Here is a 13,102-nt window from a genome sequence, read left to right as displayed (position 1 = left end):
CTGTTCTGAGGTCTTGAGTCAGTGCTTGCAAATATACCATCTTATAGCGTACAGCTCAGAGCACAGCCATTCTAAATGAGCAAGGACTGAATCTTTTGCAAAAACGTTCTTTTATCCAAGAACACCTTGCTTTCCATACGCACCTACACAACTACTGTTGGCATGGTGGTACAAATTTAGAGGCGGGGCTTCTAAATACAATATGGTCCATGCCTGCTCAAGAACAGCAGCACACTAATCCTGGAGCACCTCACTCCTAGAGATACACTCTCACAATGCATTAATGACAGTTTGAAAACATTCCTTTCCCAGCCTCCTCACGTCACTGCACTATCCTTAGAGAAATGCACACATTACAGACTAGGTAGTCTGGAAAGAGACTTTAAAGTGTGCTTGCAAAGCGCATGGCATGCATTCAGTTACGCAAGACTAGATTCTGAGAATTCAACTCCTCTTCAACCCTCCGTCCAGAGAGAAGCAGACAAGAGAAGCAAGGGGAGGATAGGAGGGATATCTACAGCTGCATGGCTTTGTGCCACTACCTCAAGATTTACTCCTCAAGGATGCAGTTCTGGGTCATAAAGTGACTCCTCAAGTGCAGCCCTTAGCTTTTTTGCTGTCCACATTCAGCTCTGCCTCTGACTATCTGGAGAACAAAATGCTTTAGTGCAGGAGAGCGTGCAATAACAAATAAAAATAAATAAATTAAAAGAGGAAATAAAAGTTACATACATAAATAATGCTTTTCAGTACAGGGACAAGCTTGCTTCTGTTCTTGCTAAGAGTATCCTTCAAAAAGAAAAAAAAAAAAAGGCCCATGTTGCAAAAAGTAAACGGGAAACATTAATAGTTTTGTAACTTCTGAGAGCACGCAAAGGAAATGCGTTCTGGAAGGGTTTTCAGAGGACATTTCTATCTCTCTATTTCAGTAAATGTCAGAGTTAAAGCTTTTCTCTGCTGGATTCCAGGAGGCAATAAACAAAACCCTGTAAGTAAAACAGAATGGAACAAACAGCCCTACTAAAGTGAGAGTGGGTATCAGTAGAGACAAACAAACACAAAACCCAGCTCACCTGCCTTACCTTTAAGCAGCAGCAAAGCTTACTCAGCCTACGTTGTGGGAGGGCAGGTGCAGGAGAGAACAGGGTGTTTTTAAACCAGATAAAGAATAGGCCATGGCTACAATCCAAAATGCAAATCAGGATTTCCTCTTCCTAACTGCTACTATGGTTACCTCGTGCCTTTGAAGAAATCAGCAGCACCGAAAAAATTAATCTTCCTTTACCAAAATCGTCTCACTGGCTCCCATCTCTATTGATTGGCTTAATTCATTTATAAAAACGCATCAAGTTCCTCTCATTGAAAAGCTTCTTTGATTCAATAGTAGAGAAAGAAGAGTGAGAAAAGGGTAGATAGAAGAGAAAAGGAAACGTGAAAGGGAGTAAAGGAAGAAGAAGAAGGTGGCAATGTAGGAGAGAGACATGAACTCAGAACTGAGATATTGAGCAGTTCAGGACTTTTGGATACTCAAAAGACAGATCGTGCATGAGAAGTCTGCGCGCAAAATATTTTTTAAATCAAAAGCACTTATCTAGGAGTTTCCAAGTCTTGTTTGATCAATCATCTTGCAAGGCTAAATCATTTTTAATTTAATACTTCTGGGAAGTGGGGGGGAAGCACTCGGCACAGTTGGCAAGCACTGCGCGTTAGCATTTGGCACTATTTATTATCGCTGTTTACGGTGATATAAATTAGGCTATACTGATATAATTAATAACCCTAAATTTAGGGGGTAATAAATAGCAATATTTATATGAAACTGCAGTCTCTGAAGAAGTCCAGCCAAAAAAAATCCCCACAAAATGCTGACTACCACATTGTGACTGTTAATGTACGCGTGGGAGCACCAGGTGTGTGTGTGCAGAATGTATGCAGGTGTGAGCAGACACAGAGGAATGGCTGCATGCACAAGCTGTTAACAGGAGGGTGTGCAGCAGGTGCACAGAGAAGACAGCCTAAGAGCACATCATGAGATGGCATGCAATTGCATAGGCAAGTGTTGGTGCACAGGCAACTTGTTGCTCAACTGTGTGGTAATGAGCTTATGTGGAACAGTGTGGACAGCCAACAGTGTTTGGTGTTTCCTTGTTAAAAACTGTTTGTGCTGCCATAATTTAGCTTTTACAAGTTCCCTTTCTGCCCCTGGTTTTAATGGATGAATCAGAAGAACTAGATTGAAGAGAAAATGCTCCTAAGTACACATATTTCACTCCATTTCAAGCTGTGCGAAGGTTGTGGTGTGTCATTATTTTATTCTCCCAGGAAGAAAACTCAGGAAAAAAAAAAGGAGGGGGAAATGCCCAAGGTCACATACTGCAGAGCCAAGAACAAAGCACAGGTCTCTCACTCACCCAGTATACTTTATAGCAGTTTCCTAATCAAAGTGCTATACTTCTTCACGGATTCTCCACCGCTGTGTAGAATGGAGTTCCTTCTATAGCTTGCCTGTTTAACCATGATTTAATTTAAAAGGGTGATAGAGGAATGAGAGAGAGCAGTCAGCCTAACACCAAACAGTACTCACCTTGGGGTCTCACAGAATAGCCTTTGCAAAATCATCAACCTACAAAGACACTTCTCTTTAGTAGTTTAATGTCTGTCACTTTGGACCATCTTATACTACCATTCTTCGACATTAAGACTACTTTCCTTGTAAAAAAAAGAAAAAATATACAAATAGACCCATGTTCTGACCTGATATGGTTATCAGAGGTAGCATCCCATATCCAGCAGTGGTCAAATGCCACTGCGTGACAACTCCCAAGATCCACTTAATAAAAAGCAGTGTCTAATATTAAAATATACAGCCATTAACAGATCAGCTGATTATTATTTAACAAACCCTACATCCGACTGCTGCTCAGGATAGGGCAAAGGCTGCCCAGGAAGGCGGTGGAGTCAGCATCCATGGAGGTGTTCAAGAAACATGGAGATGTGGTACTTAGGGAACATGGTTTAGTGGGCAATTCTGGTGGTAGGTGGACAGTTGGATTAGATGACAGAATTCTTTTCCAACTTTAATGATTCTATGAGAACAGTCACACAGCAACACAACTGCTCATCAGCTCTCTCTGGATTGAACAAACTCAAATTAGATGTGATATGAGGTAGTGATTTATATTTTTATGTGATGACAACCTTACTCATACAGACATGCTTGCATCACTACAACCTTCATTTAGCATCAGCAACAGGACTCAACTCTCTTCATCGCTGACAGACAGGAATAGATCCTCACAGCACTGACTGATGTGCAAGGGAAGGCTGTTTCCCAGCTCAGCCACACACAGAGCATAATCGCATTACTGCCGTCATGTCCGTGACAGAGGAACATTCTCTGCATGCAACTTTCAGATCACATTAACCAAAGCAAATACCAAGTCCCTGATCGTCTTGTTGCTGCACAAGGCTCTCGAAGTGTGATTGCACGTATCCTGCTGGGATGAGCACTCTTCCACTGAGCTGTGCCTGCAGCAGGGAGCCAGCTGGGGAAGGGGCACAGCTGGGCTGCTGGAAGAAATCTTTTGTAACCGTGCACTGGCATTCATCTTTGTGACGGGCAGGGAAGCATTATGCATAGCCCAGTACAGAGGACTGGGGAGGAGTGAGAGAGTGAGGAGCTTCAAAAGAACTGCCAACAGAAAAGAACCCAATCCTTTCTTAAATAAAGATACTGAGGTAATGAGACTAGAGCAGGATTAATTCCAGATGACAGAACGATGGATAGTAGAGAAGATGTACTTCCAAAGCACGAAGATTTGAGATCAGTGATAATTCCAAATAAGAGATAAAACACAACAGGACAAAATGACTGGTAATGGCCTCAAGTTGCCATTAGGGGAGGTTCAGGTCGGACACCAGGAACAACTTCCCTGAAAGAGCAGTGATGCAGTGGCCCAGGCTGCCCAGAGAGGTGGTGGAGTCACTGTCCCTGGAAGGTGCTCAAGAAACGTGGAGATGTGGCACTGAGGGACATGGTTTATTGGGCACTGTGAGTGGCAGATGGACAGTTGGACTACATGTTCTCAAAGGTCTTTTCCAACCTTACTGATTCTATGATTTTATGAAAACGACTGCTTACCACACACAGGTATTTTGGAGTCCAGTACTGAGCCAAGATATTTGCTGGCCTTCATAGTGGATTTGACATATTCATTGAGATTGTAAATCTTGAGGCAAATAAGTGGCTTCATGAAATGTGTTGTAGAGATGTAAAAAATAAGTAGTGTGGACCTGCTTACAACTGCTTAGTCAGTAATGGCCTACAGACTCCTTTTCCCCAGGAAACAGTTTCCCTCATAACATTGGCAGTGATTTGAAAGACAACAGAATTTAATATAGCACTTAAACCTGGACAAAGTAGAACTTTTAAGGACAAAGAAACCTGCATATGCACTCGCAGACAGTAAGGGACTGAAAGTTACCTCCAAAAGCTGTTAATATCTCTAGGCCAAGAAAAAAACCTTTTCCCTCAGAGCAGGAGCACTTCAGTCCACTGAAAAAGCACATAGGAAGAAGAGCAACAGAGCCATGAGAAGCTTGACAGCACAGTATTTAAACTGGAGCACAATGGAATGGTTCTCTCCCTTCCCCAGGCTTCATGCCCAGCTACAGAGACATGGCCAAACCCTTGTTCCCCTGCTCCTTTCCCACACCAAATTTTTCCATTCATCACCAGGTTTAACTACAGTTGAAGCTCCACACTTTCCCATGTGATGTGAGACAGTACCCTCCACCCAGGTGTCACCAAAAGCCACAGTGTCCTTCCTGAGGGCCCTTCCTCTACTACGCTCGCTCCTGACAGCTGGAGAAAAAAGGTCAGACATTCCCTCCAGCCCTCCATCTGCTGGAAACTTTAATTAAGCAGAGTGAAAGGAAAAACAGAAAGCCACAATCTTTCATTTTTTGCTTCTGCTGTCTGGAAGAATCAAGGAGGCATTTGGTGCCAGCAGAAGCTTCCAATACTCGGGGGCAGCATCCAGCTCCTCCAAACAGCCCTCCCAAACTACAGCACACTCATGTCCTGGGGAGCATAACAACACAAAACCTATGTTCATAGTCACGGACTAGAGGCTAAGAACACTCTAAGCTGCCCTCTGCTGAGGTCCTCATCCAAGGCCAAAAGGGATTAGATTAGGACCAAATAAATTCAAGTTTTTGCTTAGGGTCTTTTTCCTGTTTCTTCAGCACTTGATCAGCACAACCTGATCTGAAAGCAGATGAATGACTGTAGTTGAAGAAAAATTGTTACTCTATATTCTGCAATGTGTTTCAGTGCTTGTCTAAAACCAGCCTTCAGGTTTCAGAATCCATTCCAACAAGCTTTGCAACAGTTCTTACTGAAACCTACGAGCCCTTGTTAGCAGGTCAAGAAGCAAATTTCCCCCTTGTTACGTGATCATAACATCCTGCCTCTACATCAGAGACAATTAAGTCTTATAAACAACCCACAACTCACAATCACTATGCAAATACCCAGTGAAATGAGCAAACTCCACTGTCCTTGAGGACAGTAGATTTTTTTTTTCTCCAGCAAAGTGCATGCATACCATATATTACTGCACTCGCCAACACCTCAGAGGAATTACTCTTTCACTAGCTGCACAGCAATCTTTATTTTGCTTCATTTTAACATAGCAAGACTTTTTCCATCCCTAGGAAGGTTAGTATGGATGGGCAGGAGCAATGTAAAGGCAGCTCTGCAGAACGCAAAACAGAATTGTTGTATTCATGGTATATTCATAAGCCCAGGAAGACTTCGTATCTCTTCAGAAGCATATGGGAGGGAAGAGGAAAAAGGAGGTAGGAGAAGGAGGGAGTTTCATTATATAGTAACATTTCCACAAAGATATGAGCATTTAATAGATCCTTACATATCTTTCACCCATTCAAGCTATATAAAGCATTAATTAAAGCCAGTTATTCCCAGGTATATCAGCTTGCAGATAAATTTTGCCCTGCTGTTTTGTCAAAATAGATAGCTTTCCATTCAGCAAGTAAAATTCAATTTGTCTGCTATCACTAATACTCCACTGAGGAGTATTATACCATAGGGCCCCACACAGGTACAGAACCATGAACATCTGACATGTACGAGACAGCACACTGAGCTATATCCAAGATTTACATTCTCCTTATGGGACTGATCAGAGGATGAATAAAGCACAAGACAACAGGAATTCTGGGCCAAAACACTGAAGACAAGACCTGCTACGTGGACAGCAGTAAAGCCTGCAGGCAAACCCAGTGAAAATTCACAGTGAACATGTTACTACAACGCACTTGCCATTGATGACTCCATCAGGGTTGAGCATGGGGACAATCTTGAAAATGAAACATTTCCTCAGGAGATCAGCAATGGGATCACTGCTCACCAGGAACTCCAGGGTCCCCTTCATTACCCAGCTGGCGTTGCTTTCACCGGGGTGAACACGGGCCATCAGAAAGACATAAGGACGACTGTCTGTAAAACAAAGCAAAGGCATGAGAATGGTATGTGCAGAAGCTGCAGAGATATGATGATGTCTTCTTGTTTTAAAGACAAAATCTCACTAAACAGTTCATAAATTCTAATGAACCCCTACTTCAAAGTAGACTTGCAATTTGGCAGAGAAAATTGCCTTGTTATCAGATATGTTATTTGCCATTCCTGTGAAAAAGCACCCACACTCGGCCTAGTTATACATCTCCAAAAACTCTCTGTATACATATGCTTAGAAAGGACCAAATTTGACAGCAGATTCTTTGAAGATCCCATCTGTGTTGAGCAAAATCCACAGACAGGCCAAGGCAATGGAAGAAGACAGAGGCAGACACCTGCCAGGCACAGAGAATAAAAGAAAAGGACACAGCAATGATGTGTCTTAAAATTATCCTTCTGTGAGTGCTCTGAGTGTTCACAGTCTCAGGCCTCTGTCACAAGTCAACCTGACAGATCTGCTGTAGTGGAAGCCAGTATCTGTCAGGGAATCACAGCGATGCCATGATGTTTTTTCCAGCTCTGTCAGAGCACAGGCTGTCTAGTAAAGGGACAGAAAACAATCAGAGGCATCATCTGAGTATCCTTGTAAACCAATGCTGATTTAGCAAGTTACGCTCCTGCGTCCTCAGCTCCCAAAACTGTCCTTCAGCTTTCTAACTGCTTTACAAACCATTACTCAATTAATGTGAAACACAGAGGTAGAATCATAGAATCTCTCGAGTTGGAAGAGACCCTTAAAGGTCATCTGGTCCAACTTCCCTGCAGGGATGTAGACAGATCTGGAAGCAATCCCACTTGTACCCCTCCCCATTCTTAAGCATTTGGTGAGCATATCCAGTCTCCACTCAAATTCATACAAAGCAATTATCCTGCGTTCCAGTAAAGCGACTGGAACTTCTGCTACTCAATATCCATTTGTTATTTTTTTATTTTTAAATCATTCTTGCACCTTACCCTGAGATTTGTATATTTTCATCGATGTGTATACATAAGAGCCCAATGGACTGTAAAAGATCCCTTCAGTCAACAGAGAAATACTAGTTCTGCTTTTTTTAATTTAATATATGTATTAAAAAAAAATCTCTATTCTGCTCTAGCTAGATGGTGTGCATTACAATCTACCTTAGTAATGCTTTAAAGCAGCAACAAGCAAAAACTATTTTTCACAAAGGTATCAGTCGCATTTTGCTATGTCCAAACATTTTCTTCTTTCTCCCATCATCATGATTTAGTGCTGTTTTGCAGGCTCATTGCTGAGCTAAACTTATGGGACTTTGTTGTTGTAGTTGAGAATGAGGCTCTTGAGGACTCCTAATGGACAACAGCTGTAAATAGCACAAAGCAAAATAAAACACGCTCTCTCACAATTGACAAAAACAGCTTTAACAACTCTTGTCTCTTCTGTACATCGGGAAAGCATGCAGCATGTTAACTGAGAGATTCTTTCTTCAGTTAATGCAAGAGAAAAAGAAACGGTAGGAAAGGGTTTTCTCATCTCAGAAATGTAAGGCTTGCCATAATTCTGCTAATTCAACATGAATTCAATATGATAAAAGCTTCTAAAGTTTCCTGATCTTAAACTCCAGGAAATGGTGGACCCATAGGGTCCAGATGGGGAACTCTCTCTATTCCACTTAAAGTCCCCTTTATAAGTTCCCCTCCCTGACGGACACATCTGCAATGCCAGCACCTCATCCAAAGGAGAAATGTAACAAAGGTACACACCAGCAGGCAAACTGCAGCTCTTGTTATGCATCCACTCCCCCCCACAGAAGCCATCGCAGACAAACGCTGTGCTCTGCAGCATGAAGACTAACCAAGCACTTAACAGTGCAGAGAGATGGTGATACGGTCGTAACACTTGTTACTCTTCACACACGTGAGAAACAGAAATGGGACTCTTCAACAGGCAGGAGTCACTCGATCCTATAACTCTAACGCATATCCTGTAATTCATCTGCCATGAAGTGGCTTTAAATAACCATGATAAACGTTAGAACTTAGGAAAGCAGCGTGCAGCAGCGCAGGCCAGCCCCACTCAGCACACGAACTGGCAGGCGCCAGTCAAGATTTGTGCACTTAGCTGAGCTGCTACAGTCATTCTCGATTCACCATGCCCCATGACTGCAGTGCTGCTGATTTCCACTGGGCCTCAGCTACTGTTCTGACGTGCCATTTCAGTCCTGAGCCTTTTGATACCAGCTTGTGCCATACTGCACCTGCTCAGGACACTGAGACACATGTTCTTATATACTTCCTTCAGGACCCAGGATTGAGCTCAATGCTTCAAAATCCCCAAGCCAACTCTTAGGCAGAATCCTCCCCAAGTTCTGGGGAAGCTGCCAGAAAGCTCAGGTTACCCATTTATCTCTGCAAAGCCCACATGACACATAACCTTCTCCGGGAATGTAAATAATAAAAAGAGAGCAGAGGAACCTTTTCATGCTACATAAAGCCTCATCCAACAGATCTTGTCTCATTACTCTGTGTTACATTCTGACATGGCCAGGATATAACGTGGCACTAACAAACCCAGAGATGAGAGATTAAAGCATCACTGACGCCTCTTGCAAAACTTTGAGCAAAAATCCTTTGAGTAATAAATCCAACATATCATCTACTTTCCACCTTCCCTTCTCTTTATTCATTTTAACTGTGGATATATACATGAAAATAAGAGCTTTGTTCTTCCAGTACTGCTAACTTGTTGCTTAATCTCTTGTCTGTTGCAGGGATCTGCATCTCTATTTTATCTGACTTTGAAGTTACTAATCATGACATCAGTTGGGGAAGGATCAATCTGAAATAAAAGAATGAAACCCCATTAACAAATCAGTGTCCCCCCTAAAGAGGGGCACAGAAGGGAAATGAAACGCACTTCCAGATGCCCTGACCTGAGTTAAAATGCTAAATAATATCAAGCTGATATCTGGGCCATCTGTAAGGGAACATGGTATTTGTAAGGGAACAAGGTTTTGAAGTGATACAAGGCTAGGATTTTATTAGGAGTCAAAGGGAATCATATACATAGCATGTGACAAATTCAACCTAGATCCAGGTCTTGACTGGAATTGTTCTGGCTGTGCCTCTGCATACCTATCTTCCTATTACCTCCAAGCCAGGGTCCACAAAACATAGGCTCCCCTCCCCTCTCCCCTGTTCCAAAATACAATGTGACTTTATCATGAGCCCTGCACAGATCAAAGGTTCAGGTTTACCCCCAGGACATAAGAGATAAACCAAGAAAGCCAACGCTCCCTCACAACTTAATTATCTGTGACCACTACAGCATATTCTGAGAGTCAAATGATGTGTAAAAAAGAGCACCAAACGTAGCTCTGCCATGGGTGTCACGTCTGCATCCTGCCCTGGATGCATCTGATCTGCCCAAGGCTAGTTATGCAAAGTCAGACAAAGACAGGATATGGTGTGATGTACAATGAATATATTAAAGTATATTGGTAACAAAAAAAAAAAAAAAACCTTCAAATACTGAGATCACAAAAACATGAGATGGCTCTGAGGCAGAATCTGTGTCAGTTGCTTTCCTCTCCTAAAACTTTCCCTCAAGTTGTCACTCTTTCAGTTACTGCAAGATGTAATTCATACCTCCCCCATTTTCCCCATCTTAGCATTACTTCCTGGCCCTGCTTTTGGCTGAACACTGCTGAAACAGACAGCTTTTAATGCAGAGGCAGCTTACATAGTCTGCAGTGCCCACTGTTGTTTTCCAGAATTATCAGTGAAACATCCCTCCCTTAAATGCACTTACATCACACGTGTTATCACTGTTATGTATGGCAAAGAAGTGAATGCTACAAATTGCCTTGGCTAGCTGTTTTTCTACCTTCATAGCCTGGTGGAGGTGTTCCAGGCCCCAAATTGCTTGGCAACCTCCCTTTGTGCATGTGTTTTATGAATTCGCTCACCTCTGAATCAGAACCGGAGATTGAGATGAGAGATGACTGCAGAGATGAATACAGGTGCTGAATGCTCTGCATTCAGCCTTGGTGCAGTTTGACATCCTGCTACTGCTGGATATTCTTGTTGTTTGTTTTTGTGGGTTGTTTTTATTTTCCCCCCCCTTGACTACAGGAAATCAGTATGCCAGGATCTACAATCCATTTTGGGGCAGATTCCAAAATACCAAATTCTGAAGATAGATGGAAATTCTACTATCATTTGATTGACCTTCCATATGATGTAACAAAAGGAGACCCACATGAACTAATTTGTGTTCAAACAAAAGCTTACCTCTAGCAAAGGACAGAGAAACAAGTCTTGTTTTCAATTCTTGTACCTGTGGAAAGCCTACTATAACCTTTTGAAAATTGTTTAAGTTTTTAACTAAAATCTCCATCTAAAGCAGGTGCATCTGCATTAGTCTAGCAGAAACTTCAACCACTGCATTTTGAGCCAGATATGCCAACTCAACATTCATTGGCACATCCTACACTCTAACAATCCTCTGAGCTATCTAGATACTACTGAGCTTCAAAATTAAGTGCAGCTACCCTATTAGCTTCACAAGCACTCATCACAAACAAACTGCTTTGCATGTATTGTAGGGTAAGAACATTCCCATCCATGATTGTATGCTGCACATTCTCAGTCTAGCCTGGCAGCAATATCCAGAGAAAGACTATTGAGACAGATTCCAAGGGAATAAAATTAAGATGGAGGACAGCTGGTTAGCAAGGAGTACTGCCAAAAAGAATTGGGGGATTATATCAGATGAGTTGATGATGCAAAGAAGTTCCAAAAATGACAGCTCTCCTTCTGGGACACACTAACAGGCAGTGTCCCAGCTAACACAAGGAATGCTGTTGTTTTGTTTTGTATTCCCACTTTGCTCAACTCAGTGAACAAAAACAATTTGCTGAGATACAGTGTCTACTGCTGGCCACCAAAGTTCAAAAATGGAAACTGAAGAAAAAGCCGTTAAAGAATGATAAAATATTTGGAAGTCACAACTTTGAAGAAAATTGGAGAAAATGGATTTTCAACTAGAAAAAGAAAGATGAAAACAGAAGAAACAAACAAACTTTACATTGCAAAAGGATGCTATAAAAAAAGCAAATCCGTTGCTCTCGCTGTCCACTAGGACTAGGTCGCATTAAAAAGAAATTATTGTCTATTTGCTAAACCAATCTGTAGCAACTTGACTGCATTCACACACGTGCCTCCATATTTGCATTACCTTCCTTTAAATCCTCGTTTATGGAAGTTCTGTATCAACACACTCCTCCACAGAGCTCAAAATAGCATCAGTGCTAGGTCTATTATCCCATAGGTGATCCTAGCTATACATTTAGAAATCAGGTCCAAGAATGCCCTCCATGCCTCTGAAACCAACTCTTGTGTCCTGAGATTGGCTGCAATCACTATTCAAATTCACACTGAACCTCAACCACCTCTTCTGATCTTTCCAGTGCAAGGTGACTGCTTTACTGCCTCACGTCAGCCACTCAAAATGCACGTTAAGCATTAGGCATTAATTAGTGACTACCCAGAAATACTTCATCATGATATTTTGACATCTGAGCTTCTTCCAAATACAAATCAAAAATAGTTATGGAAACTTCTCGATTGGATGCTCTGTTGCTAACAGCCTTACTACTGTAAGAACGGAGTAGCACAACTACTAGGAGTAATACTACTACTGGGATTTCCTTTACTAATAATTATCTCCCAAAGCCCCTCTATTATCCTCAAGTCTACAGGTTTCCAGCTCCTGTGTATACCCTAGCCTGCCCTTTGAAAACAGCAAGAAGCAAAAATTGTAACCAGCTCTAAGAGTCCTTCCATCTAGAGAGCCAATGCAGAGAGCTCTAGATTATCCGTCAAAAGCAGGCAAGGCTCTATCATCTCCTGCTTCCATAACACATGCATTACAACCTTAATCTTTTCTACAGCAGCAGGTACTCAAGTATTTTCTACTAGCATGTATTTTCTGCTACTAACCATCAGTGCATATATTTTTCAGCCAGCGTGGGAAAAACATAGATCGCCTTGCAGAAACAAAACACCTTCGAGACATGCCAAGTAGCAAAGAAATATTTTCAAGTTAGGTGCATTTATGGCTTTCACTTTCTGGGTTTTTCATAGGATGACAACACTGAGAGAAGACGCAGTCAGCAGATGCAGAAGACGCTGGAGAAGAGATCCATAAAACAGACTACAACACTATGCTCATTCAGCATGAGCAAAGCAGTGGAACCATTGCCCTAAACTGTCCCATACGTAAAAGAAGGTATAGGCAGGACATAAGTGCAGCAGAGACCTGCACGATAAGTGCTGCACAGGCAGAGAAAAGAAATCCACTGGCTATTTTCTGAGAGAAGGATTTCATCTGAAATGAAATCAGGCAGGAGGAGCAGGCTGAGAAAGTTCCCATTGTCATAAAAATATCTCCCTGGGTAATCCATGCTGATGGGAAAAGGAAACTCTGATAATTTATGTGACAGTTTAATGGGATTTTGGTGACACATGATACTTTAGAAAGAATTTGCCCAAATCGGACAGACAGGACTTTAATAAGGTTTCGGCTTCAAAACAGCA

General features: G+C 42.0%; 1 protein-coding gene across 6 annotated transcripts in view; it reads right to left on the bottom strand.

Annotated features, from left to right (window-relative positions):
* AGBL1 (AGBL carboxypeptidase 1) overlaps positions 1-13,102 on the bottom strand; it is a 478,919-nt gene that overhangs the window by 369,549 nt on the left and 96,268 nt on the right. For all 6 annotated transcript variants that reach the window (XR_008203809.1, XR_008203808.1, XM_052672162.1 and 3 more), the window contains one exon: positions 6,343-6,523. Coding sequence is in view for 4 of the 6 variants with exons in the window: in XM_052672162.1 (XP_052528122.1) it covers positions 6,343-6,523 (181 nt within the window). In the remaining 2 variants the exon portion in view is untranslated. The remainder of the gene's footprint in view (positions 1-6,342; positions 6,524-13,102) is intronic.

This window comes from Tympanuchus pallidicinctus, unplaced genomic scaffold (assembly GCF_026119805.1).
Source record: "Tympanuchus pallidicinctus isolate F22 unplaced genomic scaffold, pur_lepc_1.0 scaffold12, whole genome shotgun sequence".
In the NCBI taxonomy this organism is placed as follows: domain Eukaryota; kingdom Metazoa; phylum Chordata; class Aves; order Galliformes; family Phasianidae; genus Tympanuchus; species Tympanuchus pallidicinctus.
Note: the sequence above shows the minus strand (reverse complement) of the source record. Positions and strands in the feature narration are given on the sequence as shown.